Source organism: Epinephelus lanceolatus, chromosome 16 (assembly GCF_041903045.1).
Source record: "Epinephelus lanceolatus isolate andai-2023 chromosome 16, ASM4190304v1, whole genome shotgun sequence".
NCBI lineage: Eukaryota > Metazoa > Chordata > Actinopteri > Perciformes > Serranidae > Epinephelus > Epinephelus lanceolatus.
In genome coordinates this window covers 26,551,143-26,575,845 of record NC_135749.1, presented here as the reverse complement: position 1 = coordinate 26,575,845, position 24,703 = coordinate 26,551,143, and the positions used below count along the sequence as shown (strand labels likewise).

The window sequence follows — 24,703 nt, the reverse complement described above, 5'->3', positions numbered from 1 at the left end:
GACCCAATCGAGATGGTTTGGGGTGAGCTGGACCACAGAGTGAAGGCAAAGGGGCCAACAAGTGCTAAACACCTCTGGGAACTCCTTCAAGACTGTTGGAAAACCATTTCAGGTGACTACCTCTTGAAGCTCATGGAGAGAATGCCAAGAGTGTGCAAAGCAGTAATCAGAGCAAAGGGTGGCTATTTTGAAGAAACTAGAATATAAAACATGTTTTCAGTTATTTCACCTTTTTTTGTTAAGTACATAACTCCACATGTGTTCATTCATAGTTTTGATGCCTTCAGTGAGAATCTACAATGTAAATAGTCATGAAAATAAAGAAAACGCATTGAATGAGAAGGTGTGTCCAAACTTTTGGCCTGTACTGTAGGTATACAACTGGGATGTGAAATGAGACTTGGATTGTACTGCACAAGCTGTGCAAGTTTGTGAATGGATGTATTGAAAACGTTTTGTTGTTTTTAAAGGCGGACTCCTTTCACTCCAATTCCTCAATAATTTTCATCATTTTTGGATTCCTGATTCAGTGGAGGCATGCACGAAAATCTTCATGAATACAACATAAGATTCACACTATGCCATGGTATTAATATTGATGTTTGTCATTGATTTGTCATACCCAGCATGCTTTGCAAAACCGCCCAATGAGGCGTTCTTGTGCCGCAACAGTTACGCCCCATGCCGCAGATCGACCCTCCTCGATTTTTCACACATACTTATTAAAAAATGGTTTTAGGATTCATTAATATTAAGTGTTTGTCCCCCTCATTGCACCGTGAAAATCTCATACCACTGAAACCCTGTTGTAAACACCACATCAAGAGCAAGTTCTGATTTGCCATGATGCAGTATGTTGGAGCAGCAGCAGAGAGGGAGTCACAGACTCATTTGGATGGACAGGGGGAAAAGGAGATGGAAGACAGAGACAGATGGAGAGTGAAAGGAGGCAAAAGATGAGAAAGAGCGGGGGCAAGAGAGTCGGGGAGGTCAGGCTTTAATAACTCAAATTTGAAGATGATGCGAGAAAAAAAAGGGAAACTTCAAGAGAAAGAGGCAGCACAAGGCCGAGAACGCACTATAGCAGAGAGAGAGGAGAAATAAAAGGCCCAGCTGTGTCTGCATCAAATGTGTGTGTACGTGTGTGTTCACACTCTGAATGCTCTCTGGGCTTATGTAACTCTGTGCGCCACGTGTGTCTGGGAGCGGGACGCAGCTGTGGTATGTGACGTGTTTAACAGCACGCACAGAGCAGCGCACCTTCACTTATTCATTACACAGCACATGCACACACATACAGGGACACATATAAAATTCATGGCCTTTAATGGACCTTCGCTCTGTTCAGCCTGAGTGTGCAGGGACCTGCAGGAAAAGGCACAGGTCATTCAGGACACTGACTTCGTGATGAGATACAGTCCTCCAGTGTGACATGTTACAGCCCTTTAAAGGAGCAGTGAGTAGGATTTAGGGTTAGTCACATTTAGCTGTGAGGAGCTGAAACTTCTCCAGGTTGGAATTTCTTTAGTGTTCATTTTCAGGTGATTATACACTAAAGAAACATATTTGATATGGTATATTCCATCTCTACCAATAATCCCCCTAAATCCTACACACTCAACTTTTAAATACTGCACTGTATATTTTAGCTTTTGTATCACATGTGGTGGTTGATCTTAAAACACTTGAGGTTTTACATTTCAGAAAAAGCCCTGTGCATCAGACAGTGATCCAAAGACGGATGATTTCATTGCTTGTGACAGCTCAAATATAATCCAGAGAGGCACTATAATTGTCCCATTTTTTACCTCGAGCGTCCAACCACACATTTTGACATACGCAGCCGTATAGTAGGCAGTTTAGACTCTCGTGATGCTTCTGGCACATCACAACCCTCATATCAAATTGGGTTGATGTTCCAGGAGAGTTAAAAGCCTTCTCCATGGCGACGCACCTTTATTTACTGATAGTAAGTGGGGGATTTGTTCCACGCAGCACTGTTGACATCAGCGCATAATGGACAAATTTGTTATCCATGCTCGAGCCCGCACATGTTCAGACAAAAGGTAATGTCACTTCTGACTGAAACACATTCCCGAGTGCCTTTCCCGTCTGTCTGCATCATCAATAATCCCTCTTCCATCCCAATCCAATAAATGTTTTTCTGACTCCCACTGCCAAAACAAAAGTAGTGCCACATGTACCCATGTAACCCAGCAACCACCCCACATTTTTAAATGCCCTGTTTCCATTAGGGTCAAATGGTTCTCATCAAATCAATTGTTTCTTATCAGCAAATCCTGGATAAGAAGGATCACCAAATCCTGGATAACCAAATCCTGGATAAGAAGGATTATCGTAGCATAATGTGCAAACGGAGCATCACACCTTAATATCCAATGCATCTGATGAGTCCATCATTAATGTGAGAAATGTCAAGCTTTCAGCAACACCATGTTTGAGCAGTCTCTTGAAACCAACATTTATACAAGCCTCTTTTCCAGAAATGCTCACATTTACAGTTAAAGGGATGATAATTACTGGGTAACAGGAAGTAGTCTTTGAGTGCAACATTAGAGTAAAGAATGGCTTGTAATGACGTGATTAGACAAAGTGTAACATCCTTTTGTCAATTTCAATTGCTGCATAACAATCGCAGAAGCAAGGATGTGTTTGATTAAGTATTGATGTTTACAAAAATGGGAACACACATTCTTTAGTTCTCTCTCTCTCTATTTCTGTGTCTGTCTTTGTTCTCAGAAAAGACTAATATATTCTCCAGGGCTTCTAACAATAAACCAAAATGCAATTTTCTTACTCCTGTCTCTCCAGGGCCCCCTTCCCCACCTAGAGACTTGGTCTACACCCTGAAGCAGTCCACGCTGATCTTGGAGTGGGCTGCACCATCTGACACAGGAGGCAGGGTGGATCTGACTTACAGCGTAGGGTGTCGTAGGTGCGTCCTGAGGCAGTGCGAGCCGTGCGGGGCGAGCGTCGGCTTTGTGCCTCAGCAGGTCGGCCTGACAGAAAGAACGGTGACTGTGGTCAATCTCCTCCCCAACACCAACTACACGTTCACCGTCGAAGCCTTGAACGGAGTGTCGGAGCTGCTGCCCAACAAGAGGTTCTACACCCAGGTCAACGTGTCTACGAGCCTGCCCGGTGAGTCCCGGTTTGACCTTTTAAAAATAGCCACACACATTACACAAATTCTCATACATGGGAGCGGGCACGAGGAAAAGGACATTTTAAATAACACTGCAAGTCTGCACAGTCAGGAAACAAACAACAGCTGAGCAAGAATGAGGTCACACTGCATTTACAAAAAGAAGATGAAGCAAATTGACTCAAATGAGACAAGCCAGCACACGTGGATGTCTCAGCTGAAAATGAATTTTTGATCAGCTTGCACCACATGTGTCAATTTGAATATCTTATCATAGGCTGTATTTTAAGGAAGTCCATGAGGATCTTGCTGATTTGACTGATTTAGCTTCTTTTTTTTTTTTTCGGAAGGTTAAGATACCATGTCTGTGCTGTTTTGCTATAGCTTGTGCTAACATTTAAAACCGGGCTGTAAGAGATTATCTTCAAAACTGGGTCTGATTCTGGATGTAACAACTGGCTATGATCTTTCTGCTACAAGGCAGTCTAAAAACTAGCCTCACACAAAAAATATATTGACTTAGCTATTCAATTCAATTCAGTTCAATTCAATTTTATTTATAAAGCCCAATATCACAAATCACAATTTGCCTCACAGGGCTTTACGGCATACGACATCCCTCTGTCCTTATGACCCTCGCAGCGGTTAAGGAAAAACTCCCCAAAAAAAACCCTTTAATGGGAAATAGCACCTTTGACCTCTTTCAAAAAAGCACATTAATCTTAGTATATAATGACGAAAACTCTGTCTGTGTGTCTGTTCCACGTTTTTCTCCTCACTGACTTGGTCAATCCATGTGAAATTTGGCACAGTGGTAGAGGGTCATGGGAGGATGCAAATGAAGCAATATTACATCAATTGGCCAAAGGGGGGCGCTATAGCAACCGATTGAAATTGCAGATTTGAATGGGCATATCTCATGCCCCATATGTCGTAGAGACATGAAACTTTACACAGAGATGCCTCTCCTCATGAGGAACAAATTTACCTCAAGAACCCATAACTTCTGGTTATATAGATTTTCCACCATTTTGAATTTTTTGAAAAACACTTAAAATCGATATCTTCCTAGGAAGTTTGACCGATCTGCATGAAACTCGGTGAACATAATCTAGGGACCAATATCTAAAGTTCCCTCTCGGCAAAAGTTGGAAAACTTACTAAAACTGAGCTTCTATAAGGCAATGAATATTGCGGAGGGCGTGGCTCATCACATAAAGGTGTATAACATCTCAAGGGTTTCATCGATCACCACGCAACTTTGTAGGCATATGACCACACATAATCTGAGGGGACCCCTCCATTACTGACCCCATCAAACAAAATGGGGGCGCTAGAGAGAGATTTTACTAAACTTGGTAGATATGTAGAACAGGATGCCTCTAATTGGCAACTGGGTGGCGCTATGACCACATAGCAGAAAAATGCTTAAAAATGGCTAAAATGCGATCGCTGTGGCTCCCCCTGTGGCTGAATGTTTGGGGGGGTTTTTTTCTAATTTTTGGTCAGTCATTCTGTCTGTCCCACGTTTTTCTACTTACTGACGTGGTCAATCTATGTGAAACTGCACATAGGCATTGAGGACTGGCATAGGTAGAATGTGACAAAGCTACCAGTGGGTATGGACTAGTTTCTGTTAATATGAAAAGTACATTTAGCTCTCTTCCCAGCGAGTTATGCCAACATGGCCTTGGTTTGTCAAGCTCCACAAGATAACACTATCTTTGTGCTGGCTTACACAATGAGCGTGCAGCAGGGGTGGGGCGCACTTGTCACAGTGGCCATGGTTCCCCTCAGCCTCCGTTTGGGACTCCTCTGATAATTGGAGGCAGTTGTCAATTCAGCAAGTAGGTTGCTCATGCCTACACACACAACTATAAAGTATATACAGTACAGGCCAAAAGTTTGGACACACCTTCTCATTCAATGCGTTTTCTTTATTTTCATGACTATTTACATTGTAGATTCTCACTGAAGGCATCAAAACTATGAATGAACACATGTGGAGTTATGTACTTAACAAAAAAAGGTGAAATAACTGAAAACATGTTTTATATTCTAGTTTCTTCAAAATAGCCACCCTTTGCTCTGATTACTGCTTTGCACACTCTTGGCATTCTCTCCATGAGCTTCAAGAGGTAGTCACCTGAAATGGTTTTCCAACAGTCTTGAAGGAGTCCCCAGAGGTGTTTAGCACTTGTTGGCCCCTTTGCCTTCACTCTGCGGTCCAGCTCACCCCAAACCATCTCGATTGGGTTCAGGTCCGGTGACTGTGGAGGCCAGGTCATCTGCCGCAGCACTCCATCACTCTCCTTCTTGGTCAAATAGCCCTTACACAGCCTGGAGGTGTGTTTGGGGTCATTGTCCTGTTGAAAAATAAATGATCGTCCAACTAAACGCAAATCGGATGGGATGGCATGTCGCTGCAGGATGCTGTGGTAGCCATGCTGGTTCAGTGTGCCTTCAATTTTGAATAAATCCCCAACAGTGTCACCAGCAAAACACCCCCACACCATCACACCTCCTCCTCCATGCTTCACAGTGGGAACCAGGCATGTGGAATCCATCCGTTCACCTTTTCTGCGTCTCACAAAGACACGGCGGTTGGAACCAAAGATCTCAAATTTGGACTCATCAGACCAAAGCACAGATTTCCACTGGTCTAATGTCCATTCCTTGTGTTTCTTGGCCCAAACAAATCTCTTCTGCTTGTTGCCTCTCCTTAGCAGCGGTTTCCTAGCAGCTATTTGACCATGAAGGCCTAATTCGCGCAGTCTCCTCTTAACAGTTGTTCTAGAGATGGGTCTGCTGCTAGAACTCTGTGTGGCATTCATCTGGTCTCTGATCTGAGCTGCTGTTAACTTGCAATTTCTGAGGCTGGTGACTCGGATGAACTTGTCCTCAGAAGCAGAGGTGACTCTTGGTCTTCCTTTCCTGGGTCGGTCCTCATGTGTGCCAGTTTCGTTGTAGCGCTTGATGGTTTTTGCGACTCCACTTGGGGACACATTCAAAGTTTTTGCAATTTTCCGGACTGACTGACCTTCATTTCTTAAAGTAATGATGGCCACTCGTTTTTCTTTAGTTAGCTGATTGGTTCTTGCCATAATATGAATTTTAACAGTTGTCCAATAGGGCTGTCGGCTGTGTATTAACCTGACTTCTGCACAACACAACTGATGGTCCCAACCCCATTGATAAAGCAAGAAATTCCACTAATTAACCCTGATAAGGCACACCTGTGAAGTGGAAACCATTTCAGGTAACTACCTCTTGAAGCTCATGGAGAGAATGCCAAGAGTGTGCAAAGCAGTAATCAGAGCAAAGGGTGGCTATTTTGAAGAAACTAGAATATAAAACATGTTTTCAGTTATTTCACCTTTTTTTGTTAAGTACATAACTCCACATGTGTTCATTCATAGTTTTGATGCCTTCAGTGAGAATCTACAATGTAAATAGTCATGAAAATAAAGAAAATGCATTGAATGAGAAGGTGTGTCCAAACTTTTGGCCTGTACTGTACATTCCCCATGTGGATACATGTGCACACTTGCAGGTGCTGTGCATGTTTCTGTTCATAAATAAATTTATGCACACGGTGACCTTTGAATACGCTTTACTTTATGTAGACTCTCAGCAGGCATACATCAACAACATGCAGTACTGTACACACATACGCAGAGGCATTCAAAAGCAAATATGCATCCGGTAGACTGATTTTCATTTGTATGTATGCTTACGGCCACACAGACTTCTTCCCCATACTGTGCCCATCATTGCAGACAGAGCAAAATGTCTCGCCCGGTGGAGGTGATCTCATTCTCATCAGCAGAAGTCTTCAGCAGGCCATTAGCCAGGGGCTTGAAAAGCACTTTGCCAAGTAGCCCTGTCAAACAGCACTGCAACAGCACTATTTGGAGGAGCTCAAGTGTGAAAAGACCAAACACACACACAGTAAAAAATGTACAGGAACACACTCTGGCTCGGATGCTGACAAACACTCTCTAATACACTAATGCATTGCGCACATACATTTACCTGTCATGCCTACCGTGCATATTTTTGAAAAATCTTGTTTACTCTGTTTGTTTGCAAATCCTTCATTTGAAAATGCTGAAATAAATATTAGTCTGAAGGGACTGGAAGGTGCTGCGCGAAGGAAGCAGGTGATGGAGAAACAATGAGAAAGTGAGAATGGCAGCGTGTTTTTGATTGGAAATTAGCTTAGAGAAATGAGCTGCATAATGAATGGGGAACCGTTAGTCATATGTAAGTGCTGAGATGGCAGCAGCACTCTGAGGTAAGTGAGCTATAACAGTTTGTTTTGATAGACTCTCATTTTAGAACTTAAAGGAAGTTAGAGGTTGGCATACAGTCTTTTACCTTTTATATGTTGAAAGTGGGGCTTGTGACTGACACTGTGCCTCTTGGTGTACAGAGATGATGGCCTTAAGGAGATTGCAGTTGAGAGTATTCATAATGATTGTGTCCTCCCCAGTGGCCCAGATTCTCCTGTTGGCCAAGTGTAAATGTTATGTAAGAGTAACATCTGGACCACATAGGGTGAGTGAGAGGTTAAAGGACGGCTTAATGTTTGTGTAGTACGCACCCAATCTCTGTGCTATACAACATCAGTGACATGTGGTTCAGAATTGATATCACAGTCGCTCTCCTGAATATGAGACTGCAGTATTTTACAGGGAACATAAATTTGTTTTGCAAAGACTTTTTTTCCATTTTAGCCTTAAGTTACCCCATTCAACGTATGTGCATTCCACTAATGGTGTTTTTAACTTAACGCTGCATTGAGCAATGTTTGACAATTAGGGGCCAGACAGGCAAAATAAAAGCTCAATGCAAGGTGTTGTTATGGCTAAGCTTTTAGCAAAGTTTGCCTTCTTACACATCCAGCAGACACAGAACACTTAACCCTTGTTTTGTGTGCGAAATGCTGGTTTAAGATGTCTGCAACTCTTAGCTTGCTACATGCTCAACTTTCTCCTCCAGTCACGGGATTACTTGGAATCTCTATGTCTATGTGCAGGGTTGATTGTGTACTGATGCTTTGTCTAAGCTTGTTAGCTGCAAAATGTCTGCTTCCACCTTTATCATGGGAGGGTTAATGAGAGCCACAGTACTCAACTATACAACAGACTTCCCAGCCCTGAGAACTCAAAAATAGTTAGATATTGAAACCAAAGTTGGGGGTCAGGGGGGTCCTCCCCAAGAAAAATTTGAGTTTCAGAGACTTTGTTTTCTGCAATCTGGTGATTTAAAAATAATTCTAAATCCTGGTACTCCTGCAGAGTAACAGGAGGAGGAAGGAAGGCTGCACTACCACACTAAAGGCTTGACCTGCGCCAGAAACCTCCCCACCCCCCATGCAAGAGCGTCCAATCAGACTTTCACATACGTAACGCGGTCAGCATGGAGACAAGGTGTCTTCCGGCAGTCACATCCAACTCACGCATGCCTGGCGGGGAGCCCCTTTACGGCTTAGGAAGGTCTGAGAGAGGGAAGGTGCCAACAGATAGGGAACAGTACACTTGTAGAGTCATAGGGCTTATACTGGCTGTACAGTGCCAGGATCAGGCTGTGATAATGAAAAAGAAAAAAGGTGCGAAAATTTGTCCTGAAATGGGAGGAACACGTGAGAGTTGAGACTCTAGGAAGAAACATGAGAGGGCTGTGGTACTGTCAGGTTGGCAAGTGTGGCAAGTGTGCCCACAAGCGAAAGTGTGTGCTGGAATAAGAAAATGAAAAGTTTTAAAATTGAAAAAAATAAAAATAAATCAAAGCCTCCTGCTTTCGACAACTGTTCGACACAAATATGTGTTTTCTGCTCATACGGCCCTATCAGTGATAGTATGGCTGACACTAACATGGCTAATAAGCTACAACGTGGTCGTCTCAGCCTCCTAAAGGGATTTAGCTCCAAGGTTAGGGACAGTGTATCAGAAAAGGACAAACCTGTGGTGATTTATTTTTCCCGTCCCCACAGTTCTTTCAACCTTTCTCTCTTTTATCTCCCCCCTTCCCTGTCCGTCTGTCTTGTCAGCAGTTGCCATGGCGTTGATTTGTGGTTATTACGGGGTATTAGGGTGTGAGTTGTCCCGCTAACCGTGTCATCCAGAGGGATTGGACAAGGGGTTAGGGGAGTGTGTTTGCAGGGGTTTCAGAAGACTTTCTGTGTCAGGGAGGATTTAGACTGACATTTGGTGTGGGGTGTTTAATGCTGCTTGCGTGTGTGTGTGTGTGTGTGTGAGAGAGAGAGAGAGAGAGGGACAGAGAGGGAGACAGAGCAAGTATTTGATTTTGAAATGTGCTTTAGAATTACTGTGCCGTGTGTCTTGTCTTACCTCTCCTGACTTTACCAGTCGCGTGTCAGCTTTTGTTAAAAGGCCGGCGGTTACCACACGAGACCAGCAGAGCATGGTTCAGATCAACAGCTAACAAACTAAAGGACATCTAAACCCTCTTGCCTGCTCTACACAATGGGCAGATTCCCTCAGGGTCAAGTGAGATTGGGCTGTGTGAAGTCTGTGTGCGCATGTATTTTAGTTGGTCTTGCTCTCGTGCAACCTCTTGCTTCATCTCTCTCTTTCTTTCTGGATGTGTGTATTCAGACTGATGCTTGTAGTCAGTTAGACTTCTATTTTTCAAAATCAGTAGTAAAAAAAAAAGTATATAAAATTGCATCCTTAATCCATATCTGATTGTTTCAGTTTTACCCGATGTTGGCAGTAGATTGATTGTAAGCTCACCTCCCAGCCCTCCTGTTTACTGCTGGGAGCGGATGCAGACCCTCAGTATTACTATGAGTGTAACCGTGTGCGCGTTCACGTGACAGCAAGTGTCTGCAGACATTCACAGTGGAAAGTATGTTTCAGCCTAAAGAGGGACTGGCAGATTGATCATTTTTTTGTCCTCTTTTAGCCTCTACGACCTCAAATTAAATCCATAAGGACTCTGTGGGTCTTATTTTTGCTGCAGGATAAACCCAATAGATTTCCAATAGAGAATATTAGCAGGGTTAATCAGAGTCTGTGTGCACTGCGATGTAGGGTAGCTCGTCTGCAGGAGCGGGCAGTTATGGGAAATGCTGTGCAGCCAGGTCAGGTACAGAGCTGAAAAAAAAAAAAAAAACCCCATCCCTGCACAGACCCCAACCTTGTGTCCGTACATGTGTGCGAGCCTCCACATCAAGACTTTACACCATCAAAACTCACTGACCTTTATGAATACTGCAGCAGGGATTTGGAGCAAAGCTAACACTCACTAGCTCCTGCACACACACACACACACACACACACACACACACACACACACACCCCTCACCTCATCATCTCTTTATTACCTTTTGCTCTTTTTTTTTTACCTCCTCCTTCCCTGTCTGTTCCGATCTCTTCTTTTTTTACCCTCTATTTCCTTCCTCATTTCCCTCCACCCTATCCTTTCCTGCTCTCCCCATAAACTCACTATTCTTAGATGGTAATTTCTCTCCCTCCTCCTCCCACCACTTCATCCACAACCTCTCTTCCCACCATCTTCTCTTTCTCTCTCCGCCTGTCTCGGCATAATCACAGCTGGCCTCTCTCCCTCCTCACCTCTCTGCTTCTCTCTATCCTCTCTACAACTCTTTTTCCCATCTTCTCTGACTGTATTTGTTTTTCTGGGCACGGTAAGCTTGTTAGCAGCGGGTGGTGTGGGTTAGCTGGCAGTGGAGGGGTAAGAAAGCCTCAGGATTTAAGGGCACTGACTGAGTTGGGGAGAGAAGGTGCAAACAGGTACTATATTGTGACCAAAAGGAAACACACACACACACACACACATAGGCACACAGGGGGTCAATTTACATCTATGCATATGCTAAGATTTTCTTTCTTAGTGGATGAAAAGCATTTTAAATCTAGTCACATTAAAGCCCTCCATTAAAACTAAATACAAATTGAATTCTTTAAAAGCATCCCTTCGAACCAAATGCTTGCACACGCACAGCGGAGGAGTGGATTTCCCACAGACAGATGGGTTTTTATCAGGACTCTCCAGGCCACCAAGGGGAATGGGGGGAGTTTTGCATGGTGTGTCAAGGATGGGCGGATGAATAAAAGGGGAGAGGAGAGAGGGGGATAGAAACATGACTGGAGTTGCGTGAGGAGACGGGGTATGGGCTGGGTAAATGGGGGATCAGTTTTGCCCAGGGCTCATGGGGCCCCTTATCCAGCTGTGGATTAGGGATGCATGTATATGTGTGTGCATGAGTGTCAGCTCTGAGTGCACCAGGCCACACATGTATGCCGACATTTTCATGTGTGTGCTTTACCGTGCTTGCATGCAATGCGCTCTGTGCATTGCTTCATGCTTGATTAGTGTGCGAGCAAGAAGAGATGCGATAATGACGTCTTCTTTCCTCGGCATCTATTCAGTGTGTGTGTGTGTGTGTGTGTGTGTGTGTGTGTGTGCAAGATCAGAACACACTTGGGTTGAATGTCTTGGCCCCCAGTGGTACATCCAAAGCGCTTTAGCTGAGGCAGGGAAGAAGAGAGGGCTGCAGGAAGGCTGTAGAGATGGGGTGGAGGTGCGGGTCAGGGAGGAGGAAGGATTGGCATTTCAATATCCTGAGAGGATTACTGGCTGGGCTTTAGATGGCTGGTCCCCGTGGAGTTACATGGGCCTGAGAGGTGGATGCATAAAGGGAGGAGAGGAGAGAGGGATGAATATAGAAGTGGAGGGAAGGGGAGAGAGGTGAGCGGTGTAGCATTGTGAGCAGAATGCCTTCTGGGTGCAGGAGAAAGGAGGCATGTGGTGAAGAGCAAAAGCAAGAATACATGTTTTTTCTTTTTTTTTCCCCCCCAAAAAAATATTGTGCACACAGTTGAAACTTTTTTTTTTGTCTGAACTATCTGCAGCTATCTGGTACATTTACAAGTTCTTGTGTGTGGATAGAAGTCAGGAGATGAGAGGACAGTAAGGTCTTGAGATAAAAGGCAGGAAACAGAAGAGGAACATAAAGAGTCAGGAGATGTGCAGAGGCAAGCGAGAAAAGGTGAGACGAGCTGCACAAGATATACAGTGTAACAACTGGAGAATAAAGCTGTAAAGTTGAGGGAAGCAGAAATTGGAGGGAATGTGGGAGAATAAATGGTGTAAGAAGTTCTCAGATTATTTACGCAAGTCAAAGCACCAACAGCTCAATTTGAAAGTACTCCATTACTCCACTCCAGTAAAAGTCCTGCAATTAAAACCCTACTTCAGTATTTTTTAACCTCAACCCTATTGACACGTTTTTGTGTCTAAGTGACGAATGGAGACAACAATTTTTTAGATTGGTCTAGTATTAAGAGAGAGCGCAGCAGCAGCAAAACAGGCAATTGTGCACTGTTAGTGTACTTCAATTAAAAGTGCTTGTTGCTGCTGCTGCTGATAGATTGTTATCATAAGTGTCTGACAACATTTCAGAAAAGACCCTGCAGAGAAATGAAACATTTTCTTTTACCTTTCGCTGATCCGGTTTGTTGTGTGTAACCAAGTCTTGCTCCAGGAGAAGTCTCATTCTAAAATCTCGCGGACTTCACCACATTGTTGAAATCAGCTAAATATTCAGCCATGACACTGAAAATATTTTAGGTAACACTAAGCTGCGCTTTCTTTACTCCAACATGACAAACTCTTCCTTGCACTCTTCTCTCCTTGAGTGAGACTTGGTCACAATAATAAACAGACCGGATCTGTGAAAAGTAAATAAAAATGTTTTATATCTCTGGTCTTTTTCGAAATGTTGTTAGACACTTAAAATAACAATTTGAGCCTGTCAGTGACAAAAACAAATACTTTTAGGGCCTGTTTATACGGTTCCGTATATTTCTGAAAACGGGTATATATCTTTGCGTTTGCACCTATCATTTACACGTAACTGAAGTTTTTCTCGACGAAAACAGAGATTTTCAAAAACGGCCTCCAAAGTGAACGTTTTTAAAAATATCCATGTCTGTGGAGACATGTAAACAGGATAGACGGAGATTTTGGAAAACGATGATGTTGCAACCCAGTTAGCGCATGCCCATTAGGCCCCCGGGAACTACAACAACAATGGCGGATATATGCCGGGTTGTTTACGTTTTGTTAGCACTTTTGGGACTACTGATGAGCTTACAAATGAACTTAGCACTGCTACATCAACATCACCGCTACATCGGCGCACAAAGACGTCTGCTGTGCCCAATATTAGTAAGCGCATTGCAGCTAACTATGCAACATAAGGTTAAAATGTAGTTTATCATTGTTTTTATCACTAGTGCCAAAAGGAAAACAAATCACTGCATGCGCAGAATGTTCTTCTATGGTGTTTGACGTATGGCATATCACCACCTACTGGCCTGGCATGCTAATTGCAGCAAAAAGCTGCCGTTTTTGCGTTTTCGTGTAAACTGGGACATCATTTTCACTGTAGACCCGGAATTTTTTTCATACGGGATAAATAAAAATCTGTTTTTATTTGTATCGGAATCCGTGTAAACAAGGCCTTAGTGCACGTAAATTGACGGTGCACAATTGCTCGTAGGAATTGCTGCAGCGCTCTCTCTCAATACTAAACCGGTTTCAAAAACTGTTATATTAGGCACTAAGACACAAAAACATGAGGTTTCCCTTTAAGTAAAAGTACAGTACTTTCAGCTAAATTTACTTAAAGCAACAAAATTAAAGGTACTCATTCTGCAGAAATTAGCATATTATTATTATATTAATGGGTTAGGAAAGGAGAAAAGTTTTTTGAAACAGATCTAAATTTATTTTTTGGGATATTATCTCATGTTTGTTTTTCATTTTCTTTTTGTCTGAGAACATTAGGAGGGAGCTACTCCTTTTTTTGTAAACCGAAACTTTTTGAACAACTGGTAAATTCTTGAACACTGTATTGTTTTTATTGGCTTATAAATAAATTTCTTATTTTAATGTAAAATCTAGCTGTCAAATTAATGTATTGTATTTCTTTCTAAAATGTAGTTAAGTAGAAGAGTAAAGTAGATTAAATTGGAAATACTAAGTTAAGTGAAGTAAACGTACTTGCCCAGTGTACACTGCTTGGATAAATGTACTTACCTACTTTTAAAACACTGCCTGGTATATATGCCATTTGAGGAGTAAGTAACTGAGGAAAAAAGAACATTGGATGTTGGAATGATGAGAAGAGTGGCTGAACTGAACGAGAGAGTCAGAAACGACTCTGACTAGTAACACCTCATCATTTCCTGAGAACTCTGATTGACTTCTGAGTACACGCTTCAGTTTGACTGTTTGAATATTTACAAGTTTGAGCCTGAGTTCATTTGGGATCACATCTTCCCTGCATCGTGACAGAGATGAACTGCTGTCAGCTAATGTGTTTTTTTTTGTTTTGTTTTTTTCCATTCCTCCACTGAATGAGAGCTCCTCAACTGTCGATGTACAAAACTTTACCACTTTGTCATTTCATGTCTAATACCCTTTTTTTCCACACCTCTCTACCGTCTCTCCCCTCATCCCCGCCTCCAGCCCTTTGCATAGAGGCGTTTGGATCCTCTTTGCCTCCTTAATTAGAAGTGATGGGAAGGTGAGGCTTCAGCAGGCACCAAATGAATAGAGTCATCAAGCTACTTTTCAGGACTATAGCCCAGCCACTTAAGACGCTTTTTCACCCTGTGATGGGAATTTTAATTGCCTACCTCTTGGCTTATAATTGGAGTCTATGAAGAGGCACTCTGAGGGTCTTTAGTATGTGTGCTCTGTATGTGGATTTACAGGCTCTTTCTTGTTGTTCAGGGAATTGTGGTGTTCACTTAGGAAGAAAAACAAAGCTTGGAGGTAGCTGATGACACACACACACACACAATAATCAGAGCACTATACAAGGCTTGAGGGCTCTCTTTGATGCACTTCTTTTGCCAAACCCAGGAGGGGAGAGAAACAGGAGAAAACACAAACTCTTATCGTCACGAAGAGGCATGGGGGAAAAAAAAAAAGTTGAAACTTCAAAATCATTCTCATCTCTCATTTTCTCCGTCTAATACCTTGTGAGGTCTTTATCGTGCCACTGTTGAGAGAGCTTGGCTGTGTTTGTGTGTTCGTGCCATCTTTGTTTTTGTTTTTTTTTTCATGGGGGTTGTTGCTGGAGGGGAGGCGAGGTTGGCGGCATCCTGCTGCGAAAGAGAGAAAGTAAGTTGTGTGGAGATGCAGCTGTCTTTGTGAATGACAGCGTACTCGTCTCTGATACAACAGTAGGTGGGTGACAGACAGTTCAGCTCATCAGACCAACACTGTACACACAAAGACACAAACACACCTCTTTGTCATTCACTGCGCCTCTTTTACACCATTTCCAAACAGTTGTCTTCAAAACAAAATATACAGTATATTTTGTGCAAGACTGTATATTTGCACTTTTTTTCAACATCTTAGTATTCATCAAAGTTTTCATCTTCACTGTGTGTTTCTGTCTTTGCATTTACAATAGGAGTTTTATTCTTTACTTCAGTACAGTTACTCAAGTACTGTACTGAAAGGGATTCTATACTGATTTTCAACCAGCTCTGTATCATAACAATGTGAGTAGAATGTATAAATGAACTGCGGTAAACTTCCCTCCATCTTACCAGCACCCAGATCTCCTGGAGCCTGTTTTAGAAAGCAGGTTTAACAAACTCTGAGTCTAACCCTGAACTCTGAGTTGACTGACCCTGAGATGGAAAACTCTGAGTTCTCGGTTCCAGAGCAGCTCGTCAGAGTCAGATTAATCAACTCTTAGTGTGTTCACTCTGTGTTGAGTTAGTGAATGTTGACTGAAAAAAGCCATCATCAGCGGAGCTCTGATACAATAGGACTGCACCATGGTAACGGGTAAATAAAAGGCAGAGCCTCCATTTTAATCCAATGGACATGGAGGTTTTACATGCATGTATGTGCGGACTGTGCACATTTATCTTAAAAGAAGTCTGAGTCAAATGCCAATAAAATAAGTTCAGACTGTACCCAGCCTCACTTTAATTTTGTAGCTCACTTAGAAATAGTAATGACCTCCAGTATAAGAATTATGTTCCATTACCGATTTTTACAATTAAAACTAAGATTACACATGATTTGCATTAAACATGCCCTCTGTAAGAGTTGGCTAAAAAAAAAAAAACAGTCACAGAAAAAAAAAAAAGGAAAATTAAATAACTTCTACTGACAAAAATCCAGACATGCAGGGGTTTGAATTTGAGTTGGGGGTGACTCAATCTCAGAAGTCTAGATACGGTACATATGCAGACATCTTTGTGTAAAGGTTGGGGCTGACTTGACTTGACTGTGTATAAAAGCGGTAACTCTCATAGTCCTGAGTAACTACCACTATCCAACCAGGATTTACATTCTGATATACAGTAAACACCACTAAGTATTGCGCTTCGATCTGGGCTTTCATACAATACTGAATCAATGAGTGTCTGGCTCTGTCAGAGAGAGGCCACAAAGAGAAACTCAGGGTTTGTTGAAGAAAACCTGCCACCAAGCAGGTTAGGTTCACAAAGTCAGTTACCATAGTCATTGACCCAGAGTTTAAGTTACCTCTCTTTCTGAAACGGAAACCCAGAGTTTCACTCATCTCAGGGTTAACTTACTATGAGTTTTCACATAACCGCTTTCTGAAACAGGGCCCTGCTCATCTGCACGCTCAAATCCACTGGATCCGGTGGATTTTCGCTGGCTCTGGGGCTGCTGCTCGAGCTTCAGTTTGTACTTCTATACTTTTTGTGAGCATGGTCGCGGAAATCCAAAAATGCAGAACAGATCAAACTCACACCAAACTCAAAACAAACGGTAAAACTAGGCAGCACTTGTCAAATATAAACAAAGATTCTGTCACTGCATTGCCTTTTTCTCGCCTCAAATGGTTTCCAAATATATTTTAGCTCACTGTTTAACTGCTACACGAGAATTGTTTTCTCTCAAGCAAAAGCAAATGCCACAGCTGTTTTCCTCTTGTTTCCTCTGGTCATATAGCACCAGTTCAAAGACCATCTTTTAAGCAGTGAAATCCTTCTATAAGTACAAAGTTGAGATGATTTTACATGCATTCCATGTCATGCTACTATAAACCTCTACTCATTCAGAGCAGAATTATTAACTTACTTTAATTTTTTGACAGCTTTATGTGCTAGTTTACTTTAAATGAAGATTTGACAAAAAAAAAATATGATGCATTGTTATATATTAAACTACCTAACACTATATAAATAGCTCAAATTTGCTCCACCTCAATCAAATACAACAGTAAAATACTACTTTTACTTTTTTAAGTACGTTTTGCTAATAATACTTGTGTATATTGACTTTTCCCTGCAGTGTTTTTTACTGCAGTATTGCTATTTTTGGTGAAGTAAAGGATCTGAATACCTCCTCCAGCACTTCATTTTCCAAATCCAGTATGTACTGTATGAGTTCACCTCTCTCAACATGTTTGACTTGCACTATGTCAGAAGTAAAGAAAAGAGGATGTCGAGATGTAAGCGTATGTGTGCGTGCCTTTGCCCTCCTTGCGAGTCTGTCAGGGCAGATAGGTCTTTCTTCACCTTCTCAGCCAATCTCCTGTAGCAGACTTGGGTCAGCCACTCTATGTGTGTGTGTGTGTGTTTTGTGTGTGTGCGTGCGCGTGTGCGTGCGTGTGTGTGTGTGTGTGTGTGTGTGTGTGTGTGTGTGTGTGTGTGGCCTGTGTTTTTATTTGTTCGAGGCTCCGGGCAGAGTCTGTCTGGCTTGACGGATGTGTCGTGATCAGACCATGCCTCTGCCTTTAGGCTGAAGCACACTGGGCCTGAAGAGTGTTCAGAATCAGTCAGCGAGCAGCTGTCAAGAGCAGTTTAAGCAACTCGGCCCGAGTCGCTCTCCCCTGGTGGGTGTGGGATGCCAGGTTTGACAGATTTGTAAGTGGTAAAGTCAGAGCCAACAGGTAGTAGGTGGGTTTTGACATACAGCAGGTCGTCCTGTTAAATCATCCTCTAAAATGACCCAGCTCCCCCTCATCTGACTTTAATTGCATGCATGTGGACAAATGTGCCACCATTTCGTTGAAAGCTTACATTTCAGGACCTGGTGTTTTTCCACAGCTGGATTATGTTGATTGGGCCTCTTTTAAATATATGATACAGCAAGACGCTTTGTCCAGCTTGCTCGTTCACCTGCTGTTCTGGTCTTTCTCTCGCCCACCCACCAACTGACTGACACATTTAATCATTCCATCACTGAGACTCTCTTCTCTGCCACACAAACACACACACATGCACACAACTTGGTGGATCATGTCCCTGCAACATATAATCTTGTAGTTTAGATGGAAATGTGTCTTATCCAGGTGTCTCTCCTGCACCAATCCTCCCCCTCACAGACAAAAACATCCAAATTTGTGTGTGTATGTGACACCTAGACAAGACTCTTTCCCTCTAAACACCTCCCCTCCCTTTTTGTTCCTTCACAGATATGAATGATAATAACCACAGATAATACCCGTCTCTGACTGCATCTGCTCACCTCGCCTTTGAAGCATGATCCTGGATAACATTTTTCCTTTCCTACTGTTGCTCCATCGTACTGTATGCTCCTACTTTGCTTATTTGGAGCAGAGCAGAATAATTGTGGGTATATTTGTGAATTCGGGATGAGGCGTCTGGGCAGTTGGATGCTGATCGGGCAGATTAGACTGAGTGGCGAACAGGGACGGGTTGCCAGGTAGCGCTCCACTGCTGGGGCAGGCAGATTAAAACAGCAAGACTTGCTGCAAGATAGTGAGACCTGGGTGGTGGAGCTGCTCTTTATATAAAACATCATTAGATTGGGATGCAATCGCATGCATGCACATATAACCACCTGGGGAACTGTGAAATAGAGATGTATGATAAAAGTATGATAAAAGCTGGGAAGCTAGAATGCTTTATGCTATAATATTGTATCTTTGCCTCATTGACTTCATCATTGTGTTATACTGTTGAATAGGTTTAAAGCTGGGGTGCGGAACTTACAAAACCTGAGCAGCAAAGTTTAATTCATCCAGATTTACAGGCATGGTAAACAAGAGAGACCAAAAAAGGGGCGACTCCCTATCTTTGAAGCACTCTCAAAGTCCAATATGTGTCCATTCATTGAGTATTTATATACTTTTAGTCTGTAAGGGTCCACCGATCAAAAGAATCCAGAGGGGTTTTCATGACATGAATCCAAGTTGACCGAGGACCCATCCATCCATTTTCATCCGCTTATCTGGGGCTGGTTGTGGGGGCAGCAGGACGAGCAAAGCACTCCAGACGTCCCTCTCCCCAGCAACGCTTTCCAGCTCCTCCTGGAGGAACCCAAGGCGTTCCCAGGCCGGACGAGATATGTAATCCGTCCAGCGTGTTCTGGGTCTGCCCCGGGGCCTCCTACCAGTGGGATGTGCCTAGGACACCTCCAGCAGGGGGCGCCCAGGAGGCATCCTAGTCAGATGCCCGAACCAACTCAACTGTCCCCTTTCGACGCGAAGGAGCAGCAGCTCTACTCCGACCTCCCTGTAGGACCCACTGCAATAAAATGGGGCCTAAATTGGACCCCACTGGCCATGATGTAATGTTGACTCGAATCTGTACAAGTCCCAAGTCGGGTCTCAGATCCTAGGGTTCATGTAAATCTGCCTGCAGGTTAGCTTGCTGTATATTCTCCATCCCGAGGAGCACTCTCTTTCAATCTTCCCCAGCAAATATTTTGACTTTAATCCTTTGTATGAGCACTAAGTTTTTGTATTATCTGGAGCATCAACCCCAGAAGCCTTTCTCAGGCGCTTTAAGGATTTTCCGCCATAGCTTCCTCCATACTTGTTGTTGCTGCTCCGTCACTGTCTTCTAACATCAGTGATCCGCTGACCAACTGTTGTAACTGTGTGCTTGTAATTCAGTCAGTACAAGTGATGCATGGCTGTAAGACTAACATCTGAGAGGATACTGCAGTATTGCTCTACACAAATGGTAGTTGAAAGTGTGCAGCAGTGGATTCTGGCTTCAGACAATCAAACATGTTTAAAAATCTGAGTGAAATCTGGCGAGGAACTACAACAGACAGACGTTACTGTAAAGTCAAAATGAGTGGAATATACTCGAAAAAAGTTAACCACACAACTACTTGTCTGTTTGAAACTTTAATGACTTTATTAAAGTATCGCACATGCAAATATACGCTCCACTGGGAATATGGAACCACTGACAGCAATGCTTGCGGCGGTAGGTGTATAAAAAGCCCCAGGGATAGCCAAACCAAAAGAAACTAAATGTTCCCACTCCTCTGCTGTCAGTCACATAAATCGTTGCACTATCCGTTTAACCCCAGGTAGAAGCCAGTGGTGCTGTGCCCAGAGGGAACGACGCTCTTGCTTCCCATTAACCCTTTGAACATGAACAGGCTTGACAGATACATTCTCTCAATCATCTCTCTTAATCATCCCCGCCTATACAACTTATAGCTAAACACCCTCTGCTATCTTGTCTCTTCATTCTGAACACACGCCATTGCTTAATATGCGAAGGCACATGGGAGTGCGTAAAGTTGCACACGAGGCGGAGATGGTGAGAAGTAGAACAATGAAACCCCCTCCTGACAAGATGGATGTCATCTCAGCAGAGGCACAAACAGGCCTGCGGGGAACAGCGGATTCCCCCGAGAACAGAGATGGAGACGGAGCTGTGTTGGGGGAAATGGAGAGATAAGGAGATGGAGAGACGGCGAGGGAGAATTTCCAGAGAGAGGACCCATAGAAGTGTGGAAGAGAAAGAGGGAAAAGTAAGAATGACTGCGAGATGTTCAGCCCTGCTTGTGCCGACACCCCTGGGGACAGCAGCTCCTCTGCCTGTCTCCTTTGATAACGGCACAGAGATGCCAGTTGCACCTCAGCTGCCTCTGTACACATGGATGCAAGAGCCTACAGCAGCAGCTGCCATTTTGTGCCATAGTCTATTCATAGATCTACCTGCCATGGAGACCTGAGCATAGAGCTGCCACATAAACCCCAGTGTCTGCAGGATTGGGTATCAAGAACCGGGTCTGAATTCAAAATTAAATAAACCACAGGATTTGTTAAAACACATGCTTTGCAATTGGCTTTTTTATTTTTGAGAGCAAGTTCAGGCCCAGGCTCACAAAACTGACATCAAAGAACTAGTGGCATCTTCTCATGTCATCTTTTTCTCGGCCAAAAGCTGCACCTGAACACACAGCGAAGACTACAGCCAACAGCCAGCTACACATACACTCTGCACCTGCATGACAGGAGATAGCTCTCAATAGCAGCAGGTGGCGGTAGTCTGTATTTGTTATTCAAAAAGGGAAGCCGGAAGACAGACAGGACAGATTTAAGACACTTGTTAGCCAGTTAGCTCATTAACACCACAATCTGATGTTGAAAGAACAAAGGATATTTATATCCTTAGGGCAGCTGTGGCTCAGAGGTAGAGCGGGTCGTTCACCAATCGGAAGATCAGCGGTTCGACCCCCGGCTCCTTCAGTCTGCATGCCGAGTATCAAGCAAGCAAGAGCAAGACACTGAACCCCAAATTGTTCCCAATGGCTGTTCCATCGGTGCATGAGTGACTTAAAAAAAACAACTAAGTAGCAAGTGGCACCTTGTATGGTAGTCTTGGCCACCAGTGTATGAATGTGTGTGAATGTGACTCGTAGTGTAAAAAGCACTTTGAGTGGTCGGATGACTAGAAAGGCGCTCAAATGCAGGTCCATTTACCATTTACCATATATAACAAGTTTGAAACACTCTGCCAAATCCAACACTGTTTCAACATGGTGAATTGGACGAAAAAAAGTCGACAAGGGCCAACAGTGTGGGACACACTGCAAAAACAGGGCCCTTAGGACCACCTGTGCTTCTGTCCATATGGCTAATTATGCATGGACCAACTCACGTGTATGCTGTTTACAATATAGCGGACTGTTGCGAGAACCTTAAAGGGCGAACTGTTATCACCACTGGAAAATAATTTAATCAAGTCCATCAACATTATGAAGGGTGTACAGTAGTGTGGTGTAAGCATTTTCTATGCTCCCAGTCGTGGTCATGACTTAAGAGAAGCAGCTAAATGTGTATTCAAAGTAAAAGATAGCAAATATTTCAGTAGTCCGTGGAGAATATTCATATTTCTCCTTTAACCAAACAGAATCTTAAAACATCATAACATTCATGAAAAATAACCTTTTACGGCACCCTAAATCTGCAAAATATTAAAGTAGTTTTTGCTTTCTACATGTGCTTTCAGTCCTATTCAAACAAGATGAAAAGGATCGGCACTTCGATTTTGTTGTCTGGAGTTGTCTGGCCTTCAGTTTGTGACAAATGTCTCACAGGTATAGAAATGTACTAACAGTTTGGATTCAACAGAAACTGGAATTGATGAGCAGAGTGTATAAAACCTAAATGATACCCAGCTCTAGCTTGTACTCACAGCCTGTGGGAGTTTAATCACTGAGAGGTACAGCTGTGTGCTGCCTGTTTGGCATTTTGTGCCAAACTCCATCTATTATACTTCCTCTTGCCTCACTTTTTCGCTCTCATCACAGCCTCCCTTTGAAGTCTATAGATCATTATCTGTAGCAGTGATTGGTATGTGTACAGCAAAGCTTTCATACTGGATGGTATCAGGAGCTGTTTGTCTTTGTGACGACTGCCTATCAGTGTGTCTGCCATGTGATTTCTGCTGTGTGATGAGGCTTTGAAACGTCTGCTGCGTACTTCCACAGCCGAGCTGAAGAGGCTTATTGCCCACAAGGCCATCACCTCTTCTATATTACTTGTGAAAATCACTGTGCAATTGTCTGCGTGTGTGTGTGTGTGTGTGTATGTGTGTGTGTGTGTGTGTGTTTTTTTTGTGTGTGTGTGCGAAAACCATTTCAGACGGCAGTCAGCATTGATTTCTTCCTCTCAAATACAATGCCAAAACCAACACTACTCGCCATTTGCTGCCATACACTCTCTCGTGTGTTCTGTATGTGTTGAAGTGGTGGATGTACAGTATCTGCCAACTGGAAGTTTGTGTATGTCTTGGAAACTGTTATGTCCACATAGTAATCATTGCTCTAGTGTTGAGGCCAAATTCCTCATAGATGCACAATCAGTATTGCAATGTGGAATGTTAAAAGGCAAATTCTGCAAGAAATGGACAAAAATCTAGTGATCAACAGTGAAGTTGATGGTCCCTGAAAGATTGAACCTTTCTCGTCATTCTTTGACTTCTTGTTTCCTAGAAGACATTTTTCTAGATGGATAACAAAAAGGCAAATTCAATTTCTGGTACTTTTTTGTAGGCCAAACACAAAGTTATTTTACCTTGACAAGAAGTCAATGGGATATTACCTTCCCATTGCTAAAGAAAATAAGCTCTGTGGCAATTTTTTTTTTTATGAAACTTGTATGTTTTGTTCAGCAAATCACATCACAATAATGTTGTCAGAATACTGGCATTTCTAACTTCGATACAGTAACTAATCTATATTTGATACCAGTTTTAATACAAAGTAAAAAATTGCCAGTAAGGGCATACAACCTACATTTTTTTTTATCAAAGAAAAAAAATGCAATGTGGCTGTAACAAGACAATGGCTTTTCTTTTCTTGGTTTGAAGCAGAGAATAACTGAATGATTGTAGTAATCATAAAGAGAGCATGATAAAGCACAGCCAGTATTGGTGTATTAATACTGCAGAAAATTTGTATTAAAACTGTTCCACATATTCGTAATGGACATGTATCAATAGATCAGTATTTTTAAACACCATTGTGATGATTTTTAAGTGAAAATTAGGCTATAAACGAACTATACTACAGTTGTATGTCTTCATCCCCACCACATCAGGGCTGTAAAGCCATGTTCGGTGAGATGATGCTCTGCAGTCTTATCTAGCCACTTGTTCACATCCGCCTTTCATATGACACGTAAAAGCTTCAAAATTCATAAGTGGGGTATTTACTGACATATTTTTTGCCGTAGAACAAAACGTGGCTACACTTTGGTGCAGTGGTTAGCATTGTCACCTCACAGCAGGATGGTTCCTGGTTCAAATCCAGGCTTCAAATCCAGGGTGGGGGAGCCCCTCTGTGCAGAGTTTGCATATTCTCCCCAGGTCAGCATGGGTTTTCTCTGGGTACTCCTGCTTCCTGGAGCTGATGTGAGTGTGAATGGTTGTCTGTCTCTATGTGTAAGCCCTGCGATAGTCTGGTGACCTGTCCAGGGTGTACCCTGCCTCTCACCCAGTGTCAGCTGGGATAGGCTCCAGCATAAGCGGTTACAGAAAGTGAATGAATGAAGAATAAAACGTGCAAATCTCTCCCTACGAAACAAGTTAAACCATCATTAGCTTCTGTTCTGTGACATATTTCCAAGTGAAACGGAATATTTAAGCTGTGTACAATTACAGGAGGGATTGACAGCAAATCATTTGCATTTGATTGGACCGCTAACAAAAAGGGCAGGGTTAGAATTTAGCACAACACGGAGCAACAGCAATTCAC

The 24,703-nt window shown here is 42.9% G+C and overlaps 1 protein-coding gene across 2 annotated transcripts in view; it reads left to right on the top strand.

Annotated features, from left to right (window-relative positions):
* Nucleotides 1-24,703, top strand: part of epha10 (EPH receptor A10) — a 221,840-nt gene that overhangs the window by 147,331 nt on the left and 49,806 nt on the right. For both annotated transcript variants that reach the window (XM_033637064.2, XM_078175712.1), the window contains exon 5: nucleotides 2,833-3,162. In XM_033637064.2, coding sequence (XP_033492955.1) covers nucleotides 2,833-3,162 — 330 coding nt within the window. The remainder of the gene's footprint in view (nucleotides 1-2,832; nucleotides 3,163-24,703) is intronic.